The sequence below is a fragment of the Ascaphus truei genome, chromosome 13, assembly GCF_040206685.1.
Source record: "Ascaphus truei isolate aAscTru1 chromosome 13, aAscTru1.hap1, whole genome shotgun sequence".
Taxonomy (NCBI): Eukaryota; Metazoa; Chordata; class Amphibia; order Anura; family Ascaphidae; genus Ascaphus; species Ascaphus truei.
This window is the reverse complement of record NC_134495.1, coordinates 49,478,178-49,491,583: the sequence shown is the minus strand read 5'-3', so window position 1 is coordinate 49,491,583 and position 13,406 is coordinate 49,478,178. Positions and strand designations below refer to the sequence as shown.

The following is a 13,406-nucleotide window of genomic DNA, read 5'->3' as shown; positions in this document are numbered from 1 at the left end:
CCCACCATAACTTAACTAATGTGTGGTGGAACCTACACAAAGCTTCATATTGCAAAGCCAGTGTAGTGGTGTTCCCCTGAACCTCCCTTTTCTTGTACCTAGCTGCGAGTGCTGTAGGGACAAGCGGCAGGTCAGTTGGCCCTTCAGGAGGGTGGGGGTCGAGCAGGCAGCATTCGGGTGTTACAGAGGCTCTGCGGTCGGACTGACAAACACAGGGCGCCACCATGTTGGATTGTAGCACATGCGCAGTATAGATTTGCTGCGGGGAGCTCCTGGAAGGTCGCGCATGCGCAGGATAAGCGCGCGACTGTCTGGCCAATAGGTAGGAGGCTCTTAGCCGGAACTTCAGCTCCCATGAGCCTCAGTAAGATCAGAGGGGGCTCAGGAGCCAATAGGAAGGCGAGAATTGCTGAGAGGCAGAAAAGGGAAGCTAGCTGCGGAGACTGCTAGCCAGTGCAACCCGGAGAAGCAAGGGGAGAGGAGGTGTGTGTTGCAGAGGGTCAGTGACCCACTGCATAGGCCAGAGATTCCCCTTAGGCCCCAGTGCAGGCCCTGAGTTACCACTAGCTTGTGGTACTGCAGGGAACGGCCCCAGAAAGGGACAGCATACCCTTTATTGAGATCAGCAGACAGGGACACAGTGTCTTCGTGTGCTGCTGTGAGAGGTGGTTTGGGAGCAAGCTGCTAGACTCAAGTAAAGACTCGTGGGAGACTACGCTGGATCGGCGGATCCTTTGCGAAGTACAGTTACCTGCTGCTGGAGCAGTCGGAAGGTATTATACTAAGTGCACCAACACCGGTACCTGCAGGCACTGATCCCGCCTTGGGGGAGGGTTCTTTGGGGACACTGAGGGTTGAGTGACAAGGGACTGGTCCAGTACATTGGATACGGTGTGGGGTATATGTGGTGGTGGGGAAGAGACGTTACTCCAGGGTGGAGGTGTCAAAGCCACAGGTGTTATATTATTGAATTGCCATATCTACTTGCATGGTGGTTATATGTACCTATGTGTGTATGTTCATGTTTTGCATTCACTTATAGTAAACCGTTATACTATATAGAATATCATTGTTATTCTTGTCCAGGGGAATCTTACTAATTGGGGATCCTGGGCAAGTGGAGGCGCTGCCAAGTACATATTGTTGCCCCAGGCTCCCAGCTAGCGGAGGCCCAGATCTTGCTGAGCCAACAGGTATACACAGCATTAGTAGTCTTCTTATGTCAACAGGAAAGAGGGCTACACCAGTATAACTAACCTCACACTGATGAGACCCATTAAGGTCGAAATGGCTGTCTGTCTGTGGGTGGGTTTACTGGCTATGCATCTTAACCCAGGCTGTGCTCAAAAGCTGTGCAATGCAGCAAGCATAAGCTTATACGGGAACATGTGATATGGTTTTGAAGCAAATGGTGGCATTATGTGCTCATTTATATGTCATTTCCCAGAATCCCTTGCTGCAGGGGAAGCACTATATGCTGGATGATAATGGTAAAAGGCAGGGTTGCATGTCTAAGACATGCAAATGAGCACACAGTAATATTTCCATTTGCTATATACTGTATATGTATGTATGTATGTATATGCATGTATGTATGTGTAGGTGAGTTTTTTTTTTGTATGCATTTGGGGGTTGGGGAGGTTGTATATATTTGGGGGGGTGGGGATTTTTTTGTGTGTATTTAAGGGTGTGGAGTTTTTTGCATTGGGGGTGGGAAGTTTTTTGGTATGTATCTTGGGGGAATTGTGTGAAGTGGAGTGAATGAGTGAGCATGGGGTGATTGACATAGGGAGAGGAGAGAAGGGGTGAGTGAGGAAAAGAAGGAGTAAGAGTGAGACGCAGGGGAGAGAAATACATGCGAGGTGGGAGAGTCAGAGGGGGTGGGATGGAAGGGAGTGAAATACATGGGAAGAGGTGGGAAGAGAGGGGGCTTGTGAGGTGTGAAATGGGGGTGGGGGGGCTCGCAATACCACCGACACGGTGGGGGGGGGCTGCTTAAAATGTTTGTCCTGGGCCCCACGATTTCTGTTGGCGGTCCTGCATACCTGTGGCACCTCACACACTTGGCCTATTCCATACATGGTAACTTTGGGGTAGGGAAAGGGGAGCGGATGAGAATTGGGATGGGGCCCCTGCTCAGCTAGTCTAATGGTAAAGTATGGTGCTACTCCCAGGGTAATATGAGATGAATGTAAAGAGAGGAAAATGACCCTGATTGGCTGAGAGCACTCGAATACTGAAGTGTAATGATTGGTCAGATTACGAATATAGTTTTAATAGTTAGTAGTTAAAATAAATTGAGTATACAACGTAGTCACGACGAGTGCTAATGGTGAGGAATTGGTGGATCGCCTGTGTGGTTCGCAGGAGTAGAGTAGAGAATCGTAATAGATTCAGATCCCCAAGATGGTATATCCAACTAATAAGCAAGTTGGGGGTAAATTAGTGCTAAGAAAAGCACAAAATGGTGGTTAGCACTCGTCATGTCTATGTTGTATACCCAATTTATTTGAACTACAGGTACTAACTATTAAAACTATTATTAATCTTCCAATCATTACATGCGTATTCGAGTGCTCTCAGCCAATCAGGGTCCTTTTCCTCTCTTTGCATTCTATTCCATACATGGCCTCTACATGGGGATATGAAGAGCCATATATTTTATTAGAGATGAGAACATCAGGAGTGTATTTTCATGTCTTTAACAGGACCACAAACCTGCTTCATTCTTCCCATTGTAAAATATTTTATGCAATTGATGTCTCTCTTTTACAGTCCCAACTACAGCTCCGTTCACTTCTCTAACCCCCACACTTCCACATGACTGGAAACGTACACAATCAACATGGACACAACACCACAACACATCTGTGGTTAATACCGCCGCCACAAGTAAGTGTGTATAGACCACACAACAGACCCTGATTTCTAAGCCTGATCCACATATAACTTGTATGTAAAGGTTTGGGGCTGGGTAGAAAGGGATTGAGAGCCTTTCACCATTATAGCCTAGACCTATATTTACTAACAGGTTCCATCCATCAGACCCTCTCTGGTGCTGGCGACACATTACAGCCTATCCAAGTTAGTAGACTTTAAGGTGCCTTCTGGCACTAGAATCTTGTGGAATTGCACCACTTAGAAAATATGGGCGGGGATGCTTTATGTTATATGCAGGAACTCACAAACTGGGACTTCTAGGTTTACTGTAGGCCGCTGGAGAGATGGAGCAAGGCACTTTGGGAAGGCTGACATTTAATCCAGACAGGATAATTGAGGAACCAACCGGGAGAGGGGCAGTTCTGGATTTGGTCATATCAAACAATATTCAAGTCCTGGAACATTTGGGTAACAGTGATCATAACATATAAGGACAAAGTATAGACAGCACACATAAATGTATAAAGGGTAATACAGTAGGTGCAATGTGGAACAAGGGGGACCCTATTTCCTCCTAAGCAAAATACTAAAAAATAATAAATGTTCCCAGCACACAAAAGAAGGAAAATGGGGGAATGGTAAACCAAAAAGTTTAATGAGCACAACACAAAGTAAGTGGAAAAACCACAATACAAAAAGGGGAAGGATGGAAGGGGTGGGGTGAACAAACGTAAAAGTATAGGGGAAAAGGGGGGTGGCAACGTTTTGGGGTATGAACCCCTTCTTCAGGCCCGTTCCCTAAAGACACAGGGTATCTAATGGTACTTCCCTAGTTCCTATACACGTCTTCCGAAGAAAGCACCAAAAACAAATGGGCAATGAGACATGGATGTATCATAACATGGTCTCATTTGAAATAAATTATCAAAAAACAGTTAACTTGGGTTCAAAAAAGACCTTACATTTTAGAAAGGCAGATTTTAATAAACAGGTCTAATCTACAAGTAATACACTGGGATGAGGTTTTTGCAGGGAAAATGTAGAAGATAAATGGGCAGTCTTTAAAATATTGTTAGAAAAGCACATTTATCTGGATTTGGTCATATCAAACAATGTAGAAGTAATAACAAATATTCAAGTCCTGGAACATTTGGGTAACAGTGATCATAACATGGTCTCATTTGAAATAAATGATCAAAAAATAGATTTCTTGGGTTCAACAAAGACCTTAAACTTTAGAAAGGCAGATTTTAATAAACTGAGGTCTAATCTAGTAGTAATACAATGGGATGATGTTTTTGCAGGGAAAAATGTAGAAGATAAATGGGCAGTCTTTAAAACATTGTTAGAAAAGCACACTTATCAGTGTATACCCTTGGGTAATAAGTATAAAAGAAATAAGTCAAAACCAATGTGGCTAAATAAACAGGTAGGGGAGGAAATGGACAAGAAGAGGAAGGCGTTTAGATTCTTTAAGTCAGAAGGGACAGAGACATCGTATCAGAATTATAAGGAATGTAACAAAAATTGCAAAAGGGCAATCAAATTAGCAAAAATGGATAATGAAAAAAGGATTGCAATAGAAAGTAAGGTCAACCCTAAAAAGTTCTTTAAGTACCTTAATAACAAACAAATGAGAAAAGAAAATATAGGACCCTTTCAGTGTGAGATGAGCAGGCAGATTATTGGAGATAAGGAAAAAGTAGAGGTATTAAATAAATTCTTTGCCTCTGTGTTTATCAGGGAAGAATCAAGTTCAATAGTAGTGCCGCAGGAGGAAACCACAACCTCCATATTAATGACCAATTGGTTAACTGAGGAAGAAGTTCATAAGCAACTTGAAAAAATTAAAGTAAATAAGGCACTTGGCCCCGATGGTATACATCCAAGAGTTCTCAAGGAGTTAAGCTCAGTAATAGCAAAACCATTATATTTAATATTCAAGGACTCCATTTCCACAGGCTCAGTACCACAAGATTGGCGTAAAGCAGATGTGGTGCCAATATTTAAAAAGGGAGCTAGATCACAACCGGGAAATTACAGACCTGTAAGCCTGACTTCAATAGTAGGGAAACTACTTGAAGGTTTAATACGGGATAATATTCAGGAATACCTAATGGAAAACAAAATTATTAGTAATAGTCAGCATGGATTTATGAAGGATATATCTTGCCAAACTAACCTTTTTTGTTTCATTGAGGAGGTAAGTAGGAATTTAGACCAGGGTAATGCAGTTGATGTGGTCTACTTACTATAGAAGGCTTTTGATACGGTTTCACACAAGAGGTTGGTGTACAAAATAAAGAAAATTGGATTCAGTAATAATATATGCACCTAGATTGAAAACTGGTTAAAGGACAGACAACAGAGGGTTGTCATAAATAGAACTTTTTCAGGTTGGGCTAAAGTCGTGAGTGGAGTACCTCAGGGATTGGTACTGGGACCCCTGCTTTTCAACTTTTTTATTAATGACCTTGAGGTTGGAATCGAGAGCAAAGTCTCCATCTTTGCTGATGATACTAAATTGTGTACGGTAATAGAATCAGAGCAGAATGTAATTTCTCTTCAGAAGGACTTGGAGAGACTGGAAACGTGGGCAGGTAAATGGCAGATGAGGTTTAATACAGATAAATGTAAGGTTATGCATTTGGGAAGCAAGAATAAACAGGCAATTTACAAATTAAATGGGGATAAATTAGGGGAATTCTTGGTGAAGGAGGATTTAGGAGTGCTTATAGACAGAAGGCTTAGCAATAGTGCCCAAAGTCATGCAGTAGCTGCAAAGGCAAACAAGACCTTATCTTGCATTAAACGGACAATGGATGGAAAGGAAGTAAACAATTATGCCCCTTTATAAAGCATTAGTAAGACCAGACCGTGAATATGGAGTAGAGTTTTGGACATCACTCCTTAAAAAAGACATTATGGAACTAGAGAGAGAGCAGAGAAGAGCCACCAAATTAATAAAGGGGATGGACAACCTAACTTATGAGCTAGCTAAATTAGATTTATTTATATTAGAAAAGATGCATCTAAGAGGGGATATGATAACTATATGCAAATATATTCGGGGACAACACACGGAGCTTTCAAAAGAACTATTCATCCCAAGGGCAGTACAAATGACTCGGGCCATCCCTTTAGGTTGGAGCAAAGGAGATTTCACCAGCAACAAAGGAAAGGGTTCTTTACAGTAAGGGCAGTTAAAATGTGGAATTCATTACCCATGGAGACTGTGATGGCAGATATAATATATTTGTTCAAAAAAAGGCTGGACATCTTTTTAGAAAGGAAAGGTACAGATGCAGCGGCTGTTATTCGAACAAATCACGGCGCAGTTTTCGTGTGCGCTCCTGTACTCCACTTGGCATTAACGCCGCCAATCACCCCAGAAACACGTGTTTATCGCGGTTGCTTTGTTTGAATTTCATGGATTGTGTGCAATTAAATGCAATGAAATGAATGAATTGTAATGTGTACAGTACTGTGCTACTGTGCTACTGTGTCAATTTCAGGTGTTTAAAAGCCAGAACACTAAAATGCTATTTTATGCACTCGCCTGCACTTGCGTCTTAAGGTGGTACGGTTGGAAGAAATCCCGCGCCATGACATGGGTGTTCCGAGGTATACACCGCGTGGTGTTTCAATAACGGCTGCTGCATCTGTATACAGGGATATACCAAATAAGTAAACATGGGAAGGATGTTGATGCAGGAAGTAATCTGATTGAGACTGAGTCAGGAAGGAATGTCTCTGAGATTTTTTGTTTGGCTTCCTCTGGATCAATATACTGTAAGTACGGATATAGGATAACGTATCTGTCATCTAAACTTAGCATAGGTTGAACTTGATGGACGCATGCCTTTTTTCAACCTAATCTAATATGTAACAGTGAATCAGAGCGTAGCATCTCTAGGACTGGATGGATCAGGAAATAGAAAGCACAATTCTTAGAGGTTTAACTCCAGATCCCATGTTTCATGTATCCCATCACCAACAGAGCGCCGTGTGTTTCTGTTTCAGGTCACACATGGATATATTACACCATTGGGGGCAGCCTGTTCTTGCTGCTAATGTGTATTCTAATTCCTCTTCTGCTGCGCAGAACTCGCACCTTCAGGAAATGTAAGTTCAGTATCCTCGCATGTGTCACATTGTCAGAGGAGTCTGCGTGAGATAAGCGAAGATCAGTCTTCCTGCCTCTGGTTTGGTGAACACGTTTATCACACTTGTTTTACATTGATAACAACTACACTATACTATTCTACGTTATACTATACTAATACATACTGTACTATACTGAACTCTATACTTATACTATACTACCGTATACTAATATCATACTATACTATATAATATGCTACAATATACTAATACTATTATAATATACAATACTTTACAATATATAAATTCTACAGTATTCTATACACTAAACTAATACTATTATACAGTACTATTTACTATACAGCTCAAACCCGTTATAACGCGATCAGTTACAACGTGAATCCGCTTATAACGAGATGCAGGCGTGGCTCCCAATTTTCGTATTTATGAATACTTTACAACACGATTATTGGTATCTTAAATACTTTATTGTACAATGCATACAATTGTACATTATTTTGAATGCAATCCGCTTATAACGCGATGTGATTCTTTGGACCCCAAGCACAGCATTATAAGGGGGGTGAGCTGTACTAATATTGTATAATATATTAATACTATAATATATATAATACTACAGTATACTAATACTATACTACTATTATACAGGACTATACAATAGAATACACTATGCTATGCTACACTATACTAATAGTAAATATTATAGTACTATTACTGAAATGGCCCACTAACTGACCGAGTTACCACTCTTGAAGAGCAAAAATATTGTCCTTAACCCTTAGATATTGGCCCGTTTACTGTGCGTGTTAATTTTCAACACATAATAACAATTGTTTGTGTACTGTCTGTTTGTTCCTTAGGGAAGAGACCAGCCGCAGAGCCAGCACACATTGTAAGTCACCGCTATATCCAGGTCACTAAATAAATGTGTGATGAGAGGATCTTATAATGAGGACGTTCTGATATCAGGAATAGGATGGTGTATGGGGTGCAACATGCTGGGGTCGTGAAAACATGTTCTTATACCAGGGATTCATCCTTCATGAAGAGGCATATTGGGGCTATGAGTTGTTCTCGTATAAGGGTAATCTTGTAACAAGAATCTATTTCATAGGTACCCCTGACTAATTTCATTCATTGAATGCCAATCTCACTTATTGAGTAATTAGTAGGTAGTCTCACTCATGTGATGTAGCGCTTCTCATTGAAGGGTGGTCTCACTCATGTGATGTAGCGCTTCTCATTGAAGGGTGGTCTCACTCATGTGCTGTAGTGCTTCTCATTAAAGGGTAGTCTCACTCATGTGATGTAGTGCTTCTCATTAAAGGGTAGTCTCACTCATGTGATGTAGTGCTTCTTATTGAAGAGTGGTCTCACTCGTGTGATGTAGTGCTTCTCATTGAAGGGTGGTCTCACTCATGTGATGTAGTGCTTCTCATTGAAGGGTAGTCTCACTCATGTGCTGTAGTGCTTCTCATTAAAGGGTAGTCTCACTCATGTGATATACTGTAGTGCTTCTCATTGAAGGGTGGTCTCACTTATGTGATGTAGTGCTTCTCATTGAAGGGTGGTCTCACTCATGTGATGTAGTGCTTTTCATTGAAGGGTGGTCTCACTGATGTGATGTAGTGCTTCTCATTGAAGAGTTGTCTCACTCATGTGATGTAGTGCTTCTCATTGAAGGGTAGTCTCAATCATGTGCTGTAGTGTTTGTCATTAAAGGGTAGTCTCACTCATGGATAATGAATCTCTCTGCTTGGAAGACAGTCTCCTTTGTTAGATGACTTTCTCACTTATTTTTTTTTTACACATGATACATTAATTTAGTCTCATTGGATTTTTCTGTAAAAATTGCAGTTATTGGACCCATAGACACAAAAAAAATCTTATAAAGAGAGGTATCCTAACTTAGTATTGTTCCAGTGGGAAGTGAGGCAAGGAAAGCACCTTAATGGTATGGTTAGCAGAAGGGCATCAGAATGGCCTCTCATACTCTGTCTCTTTACATGAAGAAGAACTCTGGCTCTAAGAACTGTGACCCAATAAATACAAAGAAGATGTCTCCTCCACAGACCGTACCCCTATTGGAACAGAAGACGATGGAAGAGCAGCATCTATACTCGGAAATTAATCCTTTCCCACCAGCTGATTGTCCACCGTTGAAGAAACTAAACTCATCATCACGACCTCCTGCCTCTGAGGGTTCCCCTGTTCAAACTCTCAAATCTGGTCCTTTGATATATTGCACTGTGCAGGATCTCGATCCTCTCCCTCCTGTATATTATACAGAGCAGCCAAAATAACCTGCAAAGCAAACCCAGTTTCTAGTACAGTACTTCTGTATTAGATAGTGCTTATCTCACCTGCAAGCTAACCTGCCTTCTACTGGGAATTAACCCCTCCTCTCTAACCTTGCTCCAACCAGCAGCACCAACTTTAAAAAGAGAAAGAAGGGACATCATTGATACATATTACATAGTACATAGTAGATAAGGTTGAAAACAGACATACGTCCATCAAGTTCAACCTACGCTAAATTAAGGCAACAGATACTTTATCCTATATCTATACTTACTTATTGATCCAGAGGAAGGCAAACAAAAACAAACCATTAAGGGGAAAAATAAATTCCTTCCTGACTCCAAGAATTGGCAATCGGATTAATCCCTGGATCAACATCCTTCCCATGTTTACTTATTTGATATATCCCTGTATACAGTAGCGGCAGATTTTATTTGAACATTTACCGGCGGCACTGCGGGCCAGCTGGCGCCCCGTCTAGACCGCGCGCCGCCGCGTGTTGCCCGCGCACCCCCCTCCACTTCGCGCGCATTTTAGCCCCCCTTCCCGACCTCGAACCCGGCTCCTGCTCTGCCCCTCTGCTTCCCCGCACCCCTGCTTACCTCACTTTAAATTCCAGGGGTGTCGGGGAAGCCGGGCGCGCACGTGACTGTGACGCCGCGGCAAGCCGCGTCACCACACTTCCCGCACGCATCCTGCCGTGCGGGAAGTGTTCAAATAAAAGCTGCCGCTGCTGTACCTTTCAGTAAAAGGGGCTATGACACATACTATGTATAAACAAACAGGAAAACTTGTTTTGATAAACTGAAAGAAGGTGAGTCAGACAATATCTGTAAGTAGATTTTGTTAAATCAGGCTCAGTAACAATATGAAAGGTAATATAAACTCAAAGTCCCCATGTGGGATAAGAAGCACCACTGAGCTCTTCCTGTACTACACAAATAAATACTCTCATAGCAGTTAAAACAGTATCCCTATAAAATTAAATCATTTGATCAAATCTGATAAAGATATCCCTCATTCAATTTTATAGGTACCTCCAGATCAGAGCATTTTACAACAAACACACCCCTCACCCCCCATTGACTAATTTCGAAAAGCTTTTCTATTAGGGACCGACTCTTGTGGACTCAAATCACAGATGTATCGAGAAGTAACCGGTTCTAGCCCAAAAGTTATGCAAAAACAAAAAAAATATGTCACTCTGGGAGACAGAGTTAGGTCAGGTTCTAGACACAGAAGAATGGACAGAGATACTAACGGCCACATCTAAATGCTCAATCTGCACGACATTAAGGGAGAACGATTCCTGCGCTCCTACCAATTAGGCTAAAATAAAATAATAATCTCATGAAAAAGGGTATTTTGTTAAACCCTTTGGCCAAAGCGTTTGTAAGCCCTCGTGCCACGTCAAGGCAACCCGTTACTGCAGGTACCTACACTATATATATAAATGTAATAATTGTCCCATGGACTAGTGAAAAAAGTGTAAAAACCCTGAAGGGGTTAAATAAAGCATTAGCTTATGTGGGTGATGCAATTAAAATCTGGCTAAAGCCAGTATCATATATGCGAACAGGTGTCTGCCTTGTCGTGGCTCGCAAGCTTACAACGCTTTGGCCAAAGGGTTAAACTAAATGACCCTATTTGAAGAGAATATATAAGTATTTTACTGTGTATTTCTGTCATGTTGGATGTAGCATTGGGCTTCTCTGTCGTCTGTTGTATACATATGCCACGCTCAATAGCACTCCATGTTGACACATATACATATATACAGTGTTTGACAAATCACCCAAAAATCTACTCGCCGAACAAAAAATCTACTCGCCAGCTAGCCCCACCCCTAGTCCCGCCCCCAGGCCCGCTTTAAAAAAAAATAAACTAATAAATTCCTAGTAAAAACAACATTCGTTTTTGACATTAGTTTATTTATTGTATTACATTATACTACAATTAGTCCTTGTTACATGTGTGTGTGTAAATGTTCCTGAACCCCATAACTAGTGCCTGGACGCCCCCGCGTCACAATATTTAAAGCAGCAATCCCGCCTGGGATCTTACCTGATCCGCAGTCCCTCAATGTCCAGGTACCCTCATTCCCGCAATGTTATACATTGGAGGGGAGGTGTTCCCTACCTGTCTTCTGGGTTAGGTGGGATTCCGATGTCTTCAGTGTGACGCTCGAGAGTTAGATCTGGAAGAAAGCAGTATAGGTTATTTCGGTGTAGGTATAGGGCAGTTAAGATATATAGGGTAAATAAGAGATCCAGAGTGTGAGAGAGAGAGACAGAGAGAGAGACACACACACACACACACACACACAGCGGCACACGCACACACACACACACACATACACACACAGAGTGACACAGAGAGAGAGAGAGACACACACACAGAGAGAGACACACACACAGAGAGAGACACACACACAGAGAGAGACACACACAGAGAGAGAGACACACACACAGAGAGAGAGAGAGACAGAGGGAGACAGAGACACACACACACACACACACACACAGAGAACACATACAGAGAAAGAGAGACACACAGAGAAAGAGAGACACACAGAGAAAGAGAGACACACAGAGAAAGAGAGACACACAGAGAAAGAGAGACACACAGAGAAAGAGAGACACACAGAGAAAGAGAGACACACAGAGAAAGAGAGACACACAGAGAAAGAGAGACACACAGAGAAAGAGAGACACACAGAGAAAGAGGGACACACAGAGAAAGAGACACAGAGAGAAAGAGAGACACAGAGAGTAAGAAAGACACAGAGAGAATGAGAGAGAAACAGAGAGAGAGAGAACACACACACAGAGACTGAGAGACAAAGACAGAGAGAGAGCAAAGAAGAGAGGGCGACAGAGAGAGGGAGAGGGCGACAGGGAGAGGGCAACAGAGAGGGAGAGGGCGACAGAGAGAGGGTGAGGGCGACACGGAAAGGGTGAGGGCGACACGGAAAGGGTGACAGGGAAAGGGTGAGGGCGACAGGGAAAGGGTGGGGGCGACAGGGAAAGGGTGATGGCGACAGAGAGAGGGTGAGGGCGACAGGGAAAGGGTGAGGGCGACACAGGGAGAGGGTGACACAGGGAGAGGAAGAGGGTGACACAGGGAGAGGGTGACACGGAGAGGGAGAGGGTGACACAGGGAGAGGGTGAGGGTGACACAGGGAGAGGGAGAGGGTGACACGGAGAGGGAGAGAGGGTGACACACACAGTCAGTCACACACACACACAGTCACTCAGTCTGTCACTCACACACACACACACTCACCCGCAAGGCAGGGGGTCGCACATGGCAGCAGTGGGGCCTCCGCACGGCAGTGGGCCCTCCACACGGCAGGAGGGCCTCTGCAAGGCAGGGGGGGGTCGCACATGGCAGCGGGGGCCTCCGCACGGCAGCAGGGCCCTCCGCATGGCGGGGGGGCCTCTGCAAGGGGCCGCCCCCCCTCCAGAGGCGGACACCGCTGCCCCCGGGCAGCAAGCGGGGATCGGGGGCAGGGGGGGAGGAGATCAGGAGGGGGAGGAGATCAGGGGCAGGAGGGGGAGAAGATCGGGGGAATGGGTTAACCCAGAGCTGCCTGCTGGCCCTCTTCCCCGCGTCAACCCAATCAGAGAGGGGGATTATTTATTTAAAAAAAAAAAAAATTGACGCGAGAAGGGGAATTCATAGAGCCGCAGCATGGTTCGCCAGCGGCCTAAATCCACTCGCCACGGGCGTGTTGTTATAATTAATTGTCGAACACTGCATATATATATATATATAAATATATATATATATATATATATATGTAATGCATTTTCTTGCCTGACTGACCCACCCAATCTCACATTGGCCCCTGTGGTCTAACCAGCCCCCATTACATGGTCGTGTCTGGTGGTGCACCTGTTGGCAACAGGACTCCTGAGTCTCCCGCATGATGGTGTATGGGGATTGTCAACCCAGACAGGCAGCTGAGGTAGTGTGCTTGAGTCCTACCTACATACAGTGCAGCGCCTCCACCTCATCAGGATCTCTGCGTCCGCAAGGAGATGGTTCTGATGAGAAACTCCTTCTTGGTGGTGCCTTCCGCTGGAGAGTAACTTCAC

The 13,406-nt window shown here is 43.6% G+C and overlaps 1 protein-coding gene across 2 annotated transcripts in view; it reads left to right on the top strand.

Moving 5' to 3' along the window:
* The window catches only part of LOC142465180 (uncharacterized), a 57,879-nt gene extending 45,979 nt beyond the window's left edge, over nucleotides 1-11,900 (top strand). Inside the window, exons 5-8 of one of the 2 annotated variants that reach the window (XM_075569150.1) lie at nucleotides 2,776-2,892; nucleotides 6,904-7,005; nucleotides 7,866-7,897; nucleotides 9,078-11,900. In XM_075569150.1, the coding sequence (XP_075425265.1) occupies nucleotides 2,776-2,892; nucleotides 6,904-7,005; nucleotides 7,866-7,897; nucleotides 9,078-9,308 (482 nt within the window). In that variant the 3' untranslated portion in view covers nucleotides 9,309-11,900. Of the gene's footprint in view, nucleotides 1-2,775; nucleotides 2,893-6,903; nucleotides 7,006-7,865; nucleotides 7,898-9,017 lie in introns of both variants that reach the window. The other variant, XM_075569149.1, reaches the window with a different exon arrangement.
* The last annotated feature ends 1,506 nt before the right edge of the window (nucleotides 11,901-13,406 follow it).